Consider the following 16,742-nt stretch of genomic DNA (forward strand, 5'->3'; position numbering starts at 1 on the left):
AATGGGGTGGATTCAGGTACGAATTGCGCCCTCTTACGGAGGCGCAGCGTACCGTTTTAACGCTGCGCCTCCGTAAATTACGTGCGCTACGCTTTATTCATGAAGCAGTAGCTACGTAATTTGCACGGGCGCTCCTTAAAAAAAGGCCCGGCGTAAGGGCGCGTAATTTAAATGATCCCGTAGGGGGCGTGGATAATTTAAATTTGGCGCATTCCCGCGCCGAACGTAGTGCGCATGCTCCGTCGGGAAACGTTCCCAACGTGCATTGCGGCAAATGACGTCGCAAGGACGTCATTTGCTTCAACGTGAACGTAAATGGCGTCCAGCGCCATTCACGATTCACTTACGCAAACAACGTAATTTTTAAACATCGCAACGCGGGAACGACGGGTATACTTAGCATTGGCTGCCCCTGCTAATAGCAGGAGCAGCCTTACGCGGAACCCGACGAACGTAAACGACGTAAACTGCGTACGTAGGGCGCGGGTACGGTTGTGAATCGGCGTTAGTATGCAATTTGCATACTCTACGCTGACCACTACGGGAACGCCACCTAGCGGCCAGCGTAAGAATGCAGCCTACGATATGACGGCATAAGAGCCTTATTCCAGTCATATCTTAGGCTGCAGTCGGCGTTTCGAGCTCTCTGAATCAGGAGCAGTCGATACGCCGGCACAACTAAGCAATTGCGCTGCGTAACTATGGTTACGCAGACGCAATTGCTTTCTGAATCTACCCCATTAACTATAGGAAGTGAGGGCAAATCTTCCAAACAGGGACATAAACAGCAGATAAACAAGGAAAGGTGTTCACTGGAGTTCCGCTCTATAAAAAAAAATGGTTTGACCACGGCGATTTTTGTATGCATAATTTGTGTTTTGAATAGAGGTGTTAACAGAAGGACTGAAATATTCTAACCTGGGTTTGAAGTTTCATCATATCAGCTTCTATCTTCAAATTTGATTCATTCAGTTCTTTGATCTCTTCATCTAAATTCCTGATATCATCCCCATTCTCTATGCCTGCTGGGTACATTAACACATTTATATTTATGAACAGTTGTTTTCAGGGTGATGCCAGTGTTCAGATGTATAGTATAACATCAATGAAATGTGGGAAGTGAGCTTGGTAGAACTACATTTAAAATATATAATTTACGGGCTTTAATGTAATCAATCATTCAATAGATTAACAACTTCAGCAGAAGCTAATGTTAACTAAAAATGTTGTTGTTTTATAACGTTTGTTATGGAGTTTACAAATAGGATTGTTTGAACTGAAAAATTTCCCGAAAAAAAGGCATTTTATCATTAGTTTTTTAATCCTTCCAACATGTTTTATTCTGTTTTGTATGACATTTACTATTAAAGGCGCATTAATATAGGAAACATCACATATGTTGAACTATATTTATTCAGCTTGTTTTAAAGGAATAAGTTAAAAGTTGTGCTTCACATTTAAAACAAATAGGGTTGATCCCTTCATACTGTATCTCTTTTTTAAGACATTTTAGTGTTTTTCTTGAACCTGTGAATCACTAAATCATAATAAAGCTAGCCATGGGCCTTTAAAATGTAAAATGTGGTGAAGAGCAGCAAAGTAAGTTAAACCTGATTTTTTAAAGTGGCTAGTAAATTAAAGTAAACCTGTTCACTTCACTTCAAACATCTAATTATTTAAAGGAGAAGCTGCATCCATTCTCTGCCTGTGATTAGAAAGGTTGATGGGCACTTTTTAGAAGAATAGCTTAATTGCAGATTTAGGGCTCTTTCACATGGGTGGCCGGTTCAGGTCCGCCTGCCAGTTTTTTTGGCAGACCTGAACGGGCGCTCCGTGCTCCTCTATGGAGTGTGACGGAGGAAAAACCTACTTTTCCATCTGTCTGGCGGATCGGGTGAACACGGATAGACGGTCCGTGTTCATCCGATCCCCCCATAGGGGAGAGCGGAGAAAAGACAGGGCGGTCCCTGCACAGTGTGCGGGGACCGCCCTGTCATCCGCCGGCTCAGCGGGGATCAACGGAGCGATCCCCGCTGAGCAAGCGTAGGTTCACGGGGCGGATCATTGCTGATCTGCCCTGTGTGAAAGGAGCATTACAAACCTTTTTGTTTGTCTGAATATATTCCTGCATATTTGCTTAGCCACTTAAGAACCATCTCACGACTTTTTACGTCATCAGAATGGCACGGACAGGCATAGGTATGTACAGGTACGCCCCCTTTAAGATGCTGCCGTTTGGTCGCCACCGCCGGCGTGCTCGGGACCCTGCGGCCTTCACCGTGAGTTTGATTGCGGTTCCCATGCACTCGATCGCCCCGGGGATACCCGTGATCGTCTCACGGAGAGATAGAGCGGGGAGATGCTTATGTAAACAAGCATCTCCCTGCTCTGCCTAGTGACAATGACAGTGATCACCGCTTCCTGTAATCGGAAGTGGTGATCGCTGTCTTGTCACACACAGCCCATCCCCTGTACAGTTAGAAGCACTCATCAGGGCACACTTAACCACTAGGTAGCGCTTTATGGGTTAACCTCTTCACTGCCAGTGTCATTTTCACACTAATCAGTGCATTTTTATAGGACTGATCGCTGTAAAAATTATAATAGTCCCAAAAATGTGTCAAAAGTGTTCAACAGGTCCGCCATAATGTCGTAGTCACAATAAATGCTTATTGCGATTAATTTATTTTTTAAACAAAAATATGTGGAATAATACACATTGGCCTAAACTGAAGAAAACATAGTTTTTTATATATTTTTTGGGGATATTTATTATAGCAAAAATAAAAAAATATTGCATTTTTTTTTAAATTGTCGCTCTATTTTTTTTATAGCGCAAAAAATAAAAACCGCAGAGGTGATCAAATACAACCAAAAGAAAGCTCTATTTGTGGGGAAAAAAGGACGTCAATTTTGTTTGGGAGCCACATCGCACCACTGCGCAATTTTCAGTTAAAGCGACGCGGTGCCGAATCGGTCCGGGGCTGAAGTGGTTAATTTGATGTTTAATATTAATCAGTTGTGGACAGTGCTTGTGATTCTTGGTCTCTTATTCGTATCATGAGAAAACAACCAGTTCAGCAAGTTAAAGTAACAGCTATGACTAAGCACCAAGTAATAGTGTGAAACGCGTCAGCTGGTATCCTGTTTGCTGTGGCATGTATTTTGTGATACTGTTTTATTAATAAAAAGCTACATTTTCGGAGTGCGGCTGTCCAGACATTCCTCCTTATCTTGCATTGCCAGCACCTGGGGCTTCAGATTTGGTGAAAAGGTTCATCATTTGCATCTTCTACCTTGAGCGATGACTCACTTTCTCTTAAAGTAAACTGTGTTATCTTTAAAATAACTAACTAAGCTTTTTGGCATGTATGCACCATAAAGTGTTGCGCATTGCTGTCCATGTTACATTAATACTTTTTGGAGTTTAAAAGCTTCCGGACCACGTATTGTCATGTGGGTGTGCTCCTAAAATTATGCAACTACTGAATTCCAGACTGCAGGTATAGGAACGTTTGTGGTCATAAGTGGCGCATTGAAGGGGGTTATTGTACCTCCCCTTCATGGTGTCTACTGTCTGTCATATATTGTAGCGTAATCCATTTTCACCAGTACAAAAAAACAATTCGGTAAACTGCTAATACCATCTAACAAATAATATAACTTTACTAGCTAGAATTTTCTTAGAATTTACCCTCCATCTGAATTTTATATAATTATTTGAAGACAGATTATTCAATTTTTTTTTTACAATGCTTGTAGGTGGTAATGCTTGTAGGCTTGTAGGTGGTAATACAGGTTTTAGTCAGACTGTGTGCTGTGCTAATGTCTCCTGCTCTGACATGTGGAGGTTACAGTGGCCTCAGGTAGACTGGGGTTTCCAGGAAAGACTAAGGGTTTTTGGAAATGCATCCTGTCTACTAGGGATGGGCGAATGGTTCGGCCGAGCATGAGTTCAGGCTGAACATTGGCTGTTCGCCCCTTTGACTAACACCCAAATTATCGGGATGTTCGACCGTTTGTTTGGCTTGCCAAATGACCACATGACCACAATGCACTGGAATCCCTGATTAGCTGAAGCAATGAAAGCTTTGCCCAATCAGGGCACAGATCACTGTCAGAGCCAAGATTGGATGCTGTCATGATGACTCTATCCAATCATGGCTCATTGTCATTAGTCCCGCCCCACACTATAAAAGTATTCTTTCAATAGAGGCCATTTTTATTGTGATATCGGTGTTCAGTGCTACTAGACAGTTAGTATGCTATAGTGTGCTATTCTGATTCTTTTATCAGTGAAGAATATCAGTTTAGTGTGACTCTAGTGATAGTTCAGTCAGTGTGAGTGTAATGACCACCATTCATCTTTACATTAGTGTGAATCTAATGATAGTTCAGTCAGTGTAGTGTGTGACCATTTTTACTTTAGTGTGGATCTATTGATAGTTCAGTCAGTGTGAATGTAGTGACTGTTTAACACAGTGGGGTTATTTACGAAAGGCAAATCCACTTTGCACTACAAGTGCACTTGAAAAGTGCACTTGGAAGTGCAGTCACTGTAGATCCGAGAGGGACTTGCGAGGGTTATAAAAAACATTTTAGATTGCACATGATTGGATGATAAAATCAGCAGAGCTTCCCCTCATTTCAGATCTACCCCTCATCAGATTTACAGCGACTGCACTTCCAAGTGCACTTCCAGTGCACTTGTATTGCAAAGTGTATTTGACTTTCGTAAACAACCCCCAGTATATTTAAGCGCATGTATATTTCTGTGCATTAGTGCATGTTTAACGCAGTTTACTTCAGTGCGTTACTGCAAGTTTAATGCTGTATATTTCAGTGCATTATGTGCCGTTTAACGCAGTATATTTCAGTGTGTTACTGCAAGTTTAACGCTGCATATTTCAGTGTGTTATGTGCCGTTTAATGCAGTATATTTCAGTGCATTAGTGCACAAGTTTAACGCAGTATATTCAAGTGCGTTATGTGCCGTTTAACTCAGTATACTTCAGTGTGCTAATGCAAGTTTAACGCTGTATATTTCAGTGTGTTACGTGCAGTTTAACCCAGTATATTTCAGTGCGTTACTGCAAGTTTAACGCCCTATATTTCAGTGCATTACGTGACGTTGCATGCCATTTAACACACAACCCCAATGAGGCAGCCATCTTGGAAAAGTAGAGAGCAGCCATCCTATTCCATAATATTGTGGAGCTGTTATCTCCCGACGTAGAGTTCCCGCAGCTCAGCTGTCTGGGCCTTTATTTAGCACATGTGCAGCCGATTGCACTGTTGGGTACCAAATGCTTGACAAGGCATTTAACCTTCTACTACTCAGCCTATTGGCACAAGCACCTAAAAGCCACACAAAAGGGGGGCAATTCTGTTTCTCCTGCTTACTCACCTCAGTCTACCCCTGCTATACCTCATAACCTCTCAGCAGCCTCCACTGACAGGGATGATGGTATAGCACAGGGTGTCCCAGGTCCTTGCAGCACATTTGCCAGTAGCACACCACCATCCGTAGATTATAGGCGGCAAATTTCTCAGCCCCATCTGCTACAGCCATATGCAAGCTTGTCAAACCTGCTGGCTCTACAACTTCTGCATTTCCATCTGATGGATTCTGCCCCTTCTGTGAATTTGTAGAATGGGCTGTGCCCATTGATGTATTGTGTTTAACTTATTTCTGTAATACCTGTCATGGTCCATGAATAAAAACCAAATCAAGTCAAACAAAATTGTATTCTTTAAAAATGAGTAGCACCCCCTTGGAATCCTGCAGTTTTTATAACACACCACAGTGCTTTATAAATGTGATGGCATTTTTAAGTAGCAGCATGGACACAGTAAGTTCATATCTGCCGATTTTCTTAAAAGGGCCCTAAGTAGTGAATTGTCATCTTTAGAAGGGGGTCAGAAATGTCAGATCAGGTATTTCTCTCAGGAATTCTTACATCATTTTGTTTACTATATACATATATATATATATATATATATATATATATATATATATATATATATATATATATATATATATATATATATATATATATATATATATAGTGCCTTGAAAAAGTATTCCTACCCTTGAAAATTTTCAAATGTTGTCATGTTACAACAAAAAATGTAAATGTATTATATTGGGATTTTATGTGATAGACCAACACAAAGTGGCACATAATTGTGAAGTGTAAGGAAAATTATACTTTTATTTGTATTTTTTTACAAAAACATATATATGTAAAGTGTGGTGTGCATTTGTATTCAGCCCTCTTTACTCTGATAACCCTAACTAAAATCTAGTGGAACCAATTGCCTTCAAAAGTCACCTAATTAGTAAATAGAGTGCACCTGTGTGTAATTTAATCTCAGTATAAACACAGCTGTTCTGTGAGGTCCTCAGAGGTTTATTAGAGAACCTTGGTAAACAAAGAACATCATGAAGGCCAAGGAACACACCAGCCAGGTCAGGGATTACGTTGTGGAAAAGTTTAAAGCAGGGTTAGGTTATAAAAAAATATCTCAAGCTTTGAAAATATCATGGAGCACTGTTCAATCCATTATCCAAAAATGAAAAGAGTATGACACAAATGCAAACCTACCAAGACATGGCCATCCACCTAAACTGACAGGCCGGGCAAGGAAAGCATCAATTGGAGAAGCAGCCAATAAGCCAATGGTAACTCTGGAGGAGCTGCAGAGATCCACAGCGCAAGTGGAAAAATCTGTCCACAGGTCAACTATTAGTAGTGCACTCCACAAATCTGGCCTTTATAGAAGAGTGGCAAGAAGAATTGCATTGCTGAAAGAAAGCCATAAGAAGTCCCATTTGCAGTTTTCCAGAAGCCATGTGGGGGACACAGCAAACATGTGGAAGAAGGTGCTCTGGTCAGATGAGACCAAAACTCAACTTTTTGGCCTAAAAGCAACTATGTGTGGCGGAAAACTAATACCGCACATCACCCTGAACACACCATACCCACCATGAAAATTGTGGTGCTAGCATCATGTTGTGGGAATGCTTTTCTTCAGCAGGGACAGAGAAGCTGGTCAGAGTTGATGGGAAATTGGATGGAGTCAAACACAGGGCAATCTTAAAAAAACACCTGTTAAAGACGGCAAAAGACTTGAGACTGGGGTGGAAGTTCACCTTTCAGCAGGACAACGACCCTAAACATACAGCTAGAGCTACATTGGAATGGTTTGTATCAAAGCATATTCATGTGTAAGAATAGACCAGTCAAAGTTCAGACCTAAATCCAATTGAGAATTTGTGACAAGATTTGAAAATTGCTGTTCACAGACGCTTGAGCTATTATGCAAAGAAGAATGGGCAAAAATGTCACTCTCTAGATGTGCAAAGCTGGTAAAGACATCCCCAAAAAGACTTGCAGCTGTAATTGCAGTGAAAGGTGGTTCTACAAAGTAGTGAATAAAAATGCATGCTAGAATTTTCAGATATTTACACACGACCAGTTTCCTCGGCAGAATTCAGCTTCCGACCGAGTTTCTGGCTGAATTCTGCCGAGAAACCCGGCCGTGTGTACACTTTCGGCCGAGGAAGCCGACGAGGACCTCGGCGAGGAAATAGAGAACATGTTCTCTATTTCCTCGTTGTTCTATGGGAGAACTCGGCCCGCCGAGGTCCTCGGCGGCTCCAGGACTGAACTGGCCGAGGAACTCGATGTGTTTGGCACGTCGAGTTCCTCGGCCGTGTGTACGGGGCCTTACGGTATGTGCCACTTTGTGTTGGTCTGTCACAAAAAAATTCCAATAAAATACATTTACGTTTTTGGTTGTAACATGACAAAATGTGAAAAATGTCAAGGGGTACTTTTTCAAGGCACTGTAGTTATTAAAATTTTGAGGAGTCCTCCTTTAACTGCTCACTTTTTGAATTTAAACTATACAGTCTATTGAATTTTTTTTAATTTTAAAGTCAATGTTGTTTGCTGTCCCCCTCCCAAACACACATTTATTTCCTTCTTTTTAGATTTTAGGTAGCTATGTAATGATCTTACTTAGTACACAAAACAAAGTCCAATTGCTGAATGTTATAAGAACATATTTTTAACCAAGCAATCTCATTGAATTATTTCTGCAAAGTCTGTTGATCATTATTCCCCTGGACTCTGAGACTTAAACAAATTCAAAATCTCTGTCAATGAGTGGGAGTAACTTTGGATAGTGAACATGTGAAATACAGGATTTGATATTTCTTTTATGGGTTATAACAGTTACCTTTAAATTCCTTTTACAGCCCTAGGCAAAACATTGAAGTGGACTCATGATATATTACAAAAAGCCACGTAAATGTCAGAAATCATATTCACTTGGAGAAATGCATTTATTTTGCTTTCATGTTTGAATGAAACATTTACTGTATGAGTATCAAAGACGAGGATGTATTTAGATTAGTTGCGGCAGCCTTTCATAAACATTGATAAACAGCACCTTACCTCCGCTTGTCTTCAGCTTTACACTCATTAGTTCCTCTGATGTTTTTCCCTTTTTTATGGATTGTGCATTTAAAGGGCATCCAGATAAACTGTAAATCATGTAAAAGAAAATATTTAGTGTTAGTCTAAAAAATCTCCTAAAATTATAAAAAGTGCAGTGTAAATAAACAAAGGTGGCAAAACTATATGGGTTACATTGGGTGCAGCAACTTGTATGGTGCTGATGGAAAATGCTTTGGTAAGGGCTGCCACTTTTACTTATCACAGAGAAGAAAAATAGTAATCAAGGCAGGTTACAAATCCTGCCTGACTAATTGTTTCTGATGACCATCATTACTCAATACAGAATAGAGAAGGTCACTTAGGGCCAGATTCACAGAAAAAGTACGCCGGAGTAACTGCTGATACTCCGGCGTACTTTCAAATTTGCTGTGTTGTATCTTTATTTGTAATTCACAAACAAAGATACAACGGCATTTGGCTAAGATCCGACAGGCGTACGGCTTCGTACGCCTTTGGATCTTAGGATGCAATACTTTGGCGACCGCTGGGTGGAGTTTGCATCGTTTTCCGCGTAGGGTATGCAAATTAGCTGTTTACGGCGATCCACGAAGGTACGCGCGTTCGTCGCATTCTCTTACATCGTCGCTAGTCGGTTTTTCCCGTCGTAAAGTTGCACTTTCTATTTAGGTGGTGTAATATTAGACAGCCCATGTTAAAGTATGGCCGTCGTTCCCGCGTCGAATTTTTTTTTTGCGTAAGACGTCCGGGAATACGAAAGGACGTAAAGCACGTCGCCGTTCAAAAAACACGTCGGGGCGCCGTAATTTCGCGCAAAGCACGGCGGGAAATTTCCTAACGGAGCATGCGCAGAACGTTCAGCGCGGGAACGCGCCTAATTTAAATGGTACACGCCCCATTTGAATTAGGCAGGCTTGCGCCGGATGGCTTTACGCTACGCTGCCGCAAGTTTACAGGCAAGTGCTTTGTGAATCAAGCACTTACGCCGAAAACTTGCGGTGGTGTAACGTAAACGGGATACGTTACGCCACCGTAATTCTACATGAATCTGGCCCTTAAAGTAGAACTACTTTAGGCAATTTTTTTCCAATTTGGATATAGCAAGAGAGGGTTATAGCCCCTGACAGATTTTTGTCACCATCTGTATCCAAGGAAATTCCTGCAAACTAAAGGAAATTCCTTGGGGAACCCCAGGTTACCAGAACTAGTGTCCCAAGTCAAAGATTTCCACACATTTCTGGGGACAACCCAAAATGTTCTTTTACCTTGAATGATAATGATAAACAGGACATATTTAGAGGGTGAATCTCCTTAACGGGCACAGACAGCAATAAAAATTGACAGATGTTCTAATACCTCTCCAGTCTATCCAAAACAAAAACAGTTTTGCCTTTAGTTATACTTTAAGGTTACAAAATAGTTCATAATTAGGAGATCAAGAGGAGTTTAAATTGAATTGGTCTGACTTCCAGTTTCATCTCAATGGAACTAGCTGGCACAAGCACAGAAATGGGGAATAAATAATTCTTCCTCTTGCTATTGTCACTCAACTCGGTGGGCTCGGAGCGCAGTTCTCTGCGCCCCGAGCCCACCCTTTTTTGAAGCTTATTAGAACCTCTGGCTCTAATCACGTGCTTCAAAAAAACACTCCCCCCCTATTGGAATAAGTGAAAAAGGAGGGTGCTAGAAAGTGATTATAAAAAACACTAATATATATTAAATATACTAAAGTGAGAAAAATACAAATCATAAAGTTCTCCCAAGTGGATAAACCAGTGATATACAATTAGTGGCAATAAATCTTTAAAATAGATCACCAAAAAGTGTTGCACACATAATATAAGTCCATAAAGAAAGTGTTTGACTCTTTTTAAGGAAACATATACAAAGAAAAAAAGATAAAAAATTGTCCCAATTGAAAAAAAAAACTAATAATGTGATTAATTTCCAAAATCCATCCACCAACAAAAAACAAAATCTTGCTGTAAAAGGATTGTTGTCCAGACAGTGCAAACGTGTTCCTTCACCATACTTTTAATGTACGTGGCCATTTGGCCTTTTTTGTTCTGTCATTTTATTCTTTTATTAAATGGTTTGCACTATGGAAGTTTTGGCTTTTTCATTCCATGTTCCATCTCTGCAATGGAGGTCTTAAGCCAATACCCACATCTCCCGTTTATGGCCAAGTGTGCAGGCACGCTCCTGCTAAGCGCATGAGATCTTTTTCTAATCAAAAAGATCCATTGACTCTGGTAAGCACATTCCCCTTCTGTGCACTTTGGGTGTCTTATCCTTGCGTATGGTGAAGGAACAAGTTTGCACTGTCTGGACAACAATCCTTTTACAGCAAGATTTTGTTTTTTGTTGGTGGATGGATTTTGGAAATTAATCACATTATTTCTTTTTTTTTTCTTTTTTGCTTTGTATATTTTTCCTTAGAACGAGTCAAACACTTTCTTTATGGACTTATATTATGTGTGCAATACTTTTTGGTGATTTATTTTAAAGATTTATTACCACTAATTGTATATCACTGGTTTATCCACTTGGGAGAATTTTATGATTTGTATTTTTCTCACTTTAGTATATTTAATATATATAAGTGTTTTTTATAATCACTTTCTAGCGCCCTCCTTTTTCACTCATCACTTTGTAGTAAGAATTATAGGAGCAACTTAATAATTGAATTGAATTAATCACTTTTAGATAATTGGCGCGGATTTATTCTTTTTAAATCCCCTATTGGAAGCCATAGTCCGGCGCCCTGATATGTAGATCAGTTGGCCGGATGCATGGATAGGGGAGGCGGCACTCGTGCACTCTCTATGGACGGGATGCCACTGCAAATAACACTAGCTGAAATGCTGATGGATCGTACCAAACAACAAGCTCCAATTTTTGTGTTTACACTATGAATGGTGTAAAATGGATGCAAATATAAACATACACATTTTAGCTTTAATACTAAATAATTTTCATGCCAGGGACTTAAAATGTCTTTGGGCACTACACATTTTATTAAACTAACGATCAAAGGGGAAAATGACTTTTGATACTGCTGTGGTAAGTCCAACATCTTGGATTGCCTTCCATCTATATAACCAGTGGCATCTGGTCGGTTTTTCTTTGGGGGGAGGCAGCAAAAGTCAACTCCACCCCAGGTGGCCAGCGGTCCGGCACTTACCCGATCTAGGTAGCAGGCTGTGTGCCCTCAAGCACGGTCCGCCCACCATGCATGCTGCAGGATGCGGGCAGTGGCTTCGGTGTCCGCTCCTCCAGCAGCTTTCTCTACCATGTGTCTCTTCTCTATTCCACCTAACCCCTAGACAGATGCTTTGGGCAATCGGGAAACAGGTCGCCTCCTGATTGGTTTTTGATTGTACCAAAGAACAAGCTCCACTTTTTGTGTTTACACTATGAATGGTGTAATATGGATGCAAATATTAACATACAAATACTAAATTATTTTCATGCCAGGGACCCTATACATTTTATTAAACTAACGATCAAAGGGGAAAATGGTTTTTGGTACTGCTGTGGTAAATCCAGCACCTACTATAATAAAAATCTTATATTGCCTTCCATCTCACACACCTGTACTTTCCCTCAGTCAAAGATACACCAGCTGTGGAACATTATATAATGATATTCATTATAAGGTGCTAAAAAGAATTCATAGCAGCCCTTTTAGCAGCATAGAAGATATGCACTAGGAGATACAATATATTTATATGGTAGAAAGTATAGCATAAAAATTGCAAACAGGTAAAAAATTGAATTACCTTCGGTGAGTGACAAAAACATTATTGACATGGCCCAGTCCATTGCAGCCTGGAAGTGGACAATGTGGCAACTCCTGCTTATTCTGTTTCCAGGCCAGTGCTGCACCATTCAAAGAGCTGTCCTTCTGCCTTTTTGCAGCCAAGGGGCAACCAGAAGCACTTCGATGGGATGTGTATTTGCCAGATATATGTCCCTGGCCCTCACAGCCTGAAACTGGACACCTGTTCAAACATGTAATGATACTATTATTGTAGACCTTTCTATCAAACATATAATTTTACAAGTTTAGAACAATTATTTCTCAGTAATTTATTAGTTAATTTTATGAACAATATATCTTCAGTGGAAAAGTTTCAGTAATATTTATTTTATTCCTCTGTACAAACTGCTCTGACCTTATCTAATCTTAGCACAGCTAGTTTGTATATGCCCACAAAATGTGTATTCAAAGATCATTTTGTGACTTGCACACTTTTTTAACTTATGCAGAACATACAAATACAGTTTGTGCAAGAAATGTAGACAGAACAACCTTGGGTTCTGTGTCAGTGTTCTACAAAAACATCCAGAAGGAACAGATATTATTTAAAACTGAACTCTGGGCATAAATGTTTTTTAATATTTATAATGGTGCTTTCTCACCTTGAACAAATGTGGTGTTGCATGCATTAATAAGTATATTACTGCTTCAAAACTGGGCCCTTTAACCCCATTCGTGCCCAGGCCAATTTTCAGCTTTCAGCGCTGTCACACTTTGAATGACAATTACGCAGTCACAATGCTGTACCCAAATGACATTTTTATAATATTTTTCACGCAAAGTGAGTGAATTTTTTTTTTAAAATAGTTTTTGTTAGTTTCTATCAGAAAAACTTGTAAATAAGTAATTTAGCCCTTGTTAAAGGGAGCTTCCAGATTCTGATAAGGTTCTCACCCGCATACCACCACAACCATTGGCCTGGGTGGCAGGGAAGAGGCCTTTGTCCCCATCAACCTCATGTCTGAGGTTTACAACCACTTTAATGCTTTTTGGGCCAGATCCACAAAAGGGGTACGCCGGCGTATCTACTGATACGCCGTCGTATCCCTGTTTCTATCTATGCGACTGATTCACAGAATCAGTTACGCATAGATATTCCTAAAAATTCCGCGTCGGGTATGCAAATGAGCACTTACGGAGATCCACAAAGCGATTCCCCTTCGTGAAGTCTCCGTAAGTTGTTAGTTTGCAAACGCAAAATTAGGGCTACTTTTACAAAGTGTAAAGTTAGTACACCATGTAAAAGTAGACCCTTCTTTCCCGCGACACTGTTAAATTTTTTTTAACATTTTTTTTTTTCCGCCGCATCTCTTTTTTTTCCCGACGCAACTTTTTTTACCCGGCGCGATTCACAAAACTCGACTCAACGGAACTTCGCGCAAAACACGTCGGGAAAATCGTGTCGGGAGCATGCGCAGTACGTCCGGCGCGGGAGCGCGTCTAATTTAAATGGGACTCGCCCCATTAGATTGGGCACGCCTTGCGCCGGACAGATTTAAGTTACACAGCCGAAAATTTCAAGGTAAGTGCTTTGTGGATCGGGCACTTAGGTAGAAATTTTGCGGCGGTGTAACTTAAATAGGAAGATTTAAGTTAAGCCCGCTGGCTGTGGATCTGGCCCTTTGTTTTTAGTATTTTTGTATTAATTATATGAATTTTAGTCACTTGTGTGCATTTCCTCTTTTATTTGGATGATATATATGGTGCTTGTGTTATAAATTTGAGGCTGCAGCTATTTTTTACTTGTAGTTTCTCCTAAAAGTACAGTGTGTCTTTTATTTGATTACTATTTCAAAAAGAAAACATTATTGCCATGGATATTCCTATCATATTCACTTAAGCAGGTCCCAATACAATTTTGGTTGACTAAAGCTTTAAGCTACATTTGCTGATGTAGGCAAGACCCTGATTCTGAGAATAAAATTGTAATTTCTGTTATAACAATATAATCACATGTGTTCCTGGCTAAAATATCTGCATACACACGCAAGCAAAGCACTCCCATATACAACTTTGCATTTTCCATCTTTAACCACTTCCCGACCTCCGCATGTAAATGTACGTCCACAATATGGCACGTACAGGCACATGGGCGTTAATGTACGTCCTTGCCTATTAGCGGGTGGGGGGTCCGATCGTGACCCCCCCGCTACATGCGGCGGTCGGGTTCGCTCGGGGAGCGATCCGGGACCACGGCGCGGCTATTTGTTTATAGCCGCTCCATCGCGATCGCTCCCCGGAGCTGAAGAACGGGGAGAGCCGTATGTAAACACGGCTTCCCCGTGCTTCACTGTGTCGGCGCATCGATCGTGTCATCCCCTTTATAGGGGAGACACAATCGATGACGTCAGTCCTACAGCCACACCCCCCTACAGTTGTAAACACACACTAGGTGCACCCTAACTCCTACAGCGCCACCTGTGGTTAACTCCCAAACTGCAACTGTCATTTTCACAATAAAGAATGCAATTTAAATGCATTTTTTGCTGTGAAAATGACAATGGTCCCAAAAATGTGTCAAAATTGTCCGAAGTGTCCGCCATAATGTCGCAGTCATGAAAAAAATTGCTGATCGCCGCCATTAGTAGTAAAAAAAAAAAAAATAATAATAATGCAATAAAACTATCCCCTATTTTGTAAACGCTATAAATTTTGCGCAAACCAATCGATAAACGCTTATTGCGATTTTTTTTACTAAAAATAGGTCGAAGAAAACGTATCGGCCTAAACTGAGGGAAAAAAATGTTTTTATATATGTTTTTGGGGGATATTTATTATAGCAAAAAGTAAAAAATATTGCATTTTTTTCAAAATTGTCGCTCTATTTTTGTTTATAGCGCAAAAACTAAAAACCGCAGATGTGATCAAATACCACCAAAAGAAAGCTCTATTTGTGGGGAAAAAAGGACGCCAATTTTGTTTGGGAGCCACGTCGCACGACCGTGCAATTGTCTGTTAAAGCGACGCAGTCCCGAACTGTAGGGAATCTTTAGGCTGCATATTGGTCCGGGGCTTAAGTGGTTAACTGGATTAGCAACAGAGGGACTGGAGAAAGAAAAGAAAGACTATCCAAGAACACCATTCTCATCTCTGTAGTAGTCTAACTAAACACATGCTTAAATATAAACAGAAAAAAAAGATATAAAGTAGGAACATTTTAAATGTGTTTGCTTACTTAAGTTCTGGGTCTTCTTTATCTTCTTTGCTTGGAAATGCCTTGACCCCACTTTTTCTGGCTCTTGGACACCCTGATAAACTATGGAAGTAATTAACATAATAATTATTTATATATCACAACCTATTGGTAGATGAGATGATGCACCTAGAGAAACATTTTACCTTCTATGAGATGCATAATTTCCAGTAACATGTCCAGATCCATCACAGCCTGGTGTCGGACACCTGAAGACATAATAATCATCACTTGTTCCATTCACTTGCAATGAACATGCTGTTAGGTTCCCGATGCATATAGTCTTGTAATTACGTCATTCCTCTTGAGCTATTTGGTTGCATAGCATAAAGAGGGAGACTACACTTTACAGAGTTTGCTTTCTTGCAGATTTTGTGCCACTGCCCCACATTCTGTCTGCTCCCTGGACTGCCAATAAACATCTCAAAAAATATAATGTGATTCCTGACCTCTCCTTATCTCCTCACCCCTACCAGCTTACAGCACATGTACGGATAACCCTGATTTGAATATTCATCCAGCCAATGGGAAATGGATTTTACAATTAGCTGAAATGGGAAATTGCTTCAAGTCTTTTGCAGTAAATCATATTATAATTAAACTAAAGAGGTCTTTTCTATACTTGACTTGAACTGTTCTGAGGCCTCAGTGGTTTACATCATGAATTTGTCTAATAACATTAGTAATGAGTAATCTGTCTTTAAGGTAACGGCATAATTTACTTTATATATGATGTTCCTATTAGAAAGTTTCTTCGTTTCCTTTCTGGATTCCAGAAAAATATCGTTACAAATTGTTCCTAATTGTTTGATTTAAAACACTTTAACATACACCTCTTACAAATATGGACAAATCAGAACATATCAGTATCTCACAAAAGTGAGTACACCCCTCACATTTTTGTAAATATTTATTCTATCTTTTCATGTGACAACACTGAAGAAATGACACTTTACTATAATGTAAAGTAGTCAGTGTAAAGCTTGTATAACAGTGTAAATTTGCTGTCCCCTCAAAATAACTCAACACACAGCCATTAATGTCTAAACAGCTGGCAACAAAAGTGAGTACGCCCCTAAGTGAAAAAGGTCCAAATTGGGCCCAAAGTGTCAATATTTTGTGTGGCTACCATTATTTTCCAGCACTGCATCAACCCTCTTGGAAATGGAGTTCAACAGAGCTTCACAGGTTGCCACTGGAGTTATCTTTCACTTCTCAATGACGACATCATGGAGCTGGT

General features: G+C 40.1%; 1 protein-coding gene across 6 annotated transcripts in view; it reads right to left on the minus strand.

Annotated features, from left to right (window-relative positions):
* ST18 (ST18 C2H2C-type zinc finger transcription factor) overlaps positions 1 to 16,742 on the minus strand; it is a 154,779-nt gene that overhangs the window by 13,982 nt on the left and 124,055 nt on the right. For 2 of the 6 annotated variants that reach the window (XM_040354188.1, XM_040354185.1), the window contains exons 14-18: positions 15,649 to 15,711; positions 15,485 to 15,565; positions 12,269 to 12,490; positions 8,466 to 8,554; positions 919 to 1,025 (exon numbers count right to left, since the gene is read on the minus strand). In XM_040354188.1, coding sequence (XP_040210122.1) covers positions 919 to 1,025; positions 8,466 to 8,554; positions 12,269 to 12,490; positions 15,485 to 15,565; positions 15,649 to 15,711 — 562 coding nt within the window. The remainder of the gene's footprint in view (positions 1 to 918; positions 1,026 to 8,465; positions 8,555 to 12,268; positions 12,491 to 15,484; positions 15,566 to 15,648; positions 15,712 to 16,742) is intronic. The other 4 variants (XR_005749501.1, XM_040354189.1, XM_040354186.1 and 1 more) reach the window with 3 other exon arrangements.

This window comes from Rana temporaria, chromosome 5, assembly GCF_905171775.1.
Source record: "Rana temporaria chromosome 5, aRanTem1.1, whole genome shotgun sequence".
NCBI lineage: Eukaryota > Metazoa > Chordata > Amphibia > Anura > Ranidae > Rana > Rana temporaria.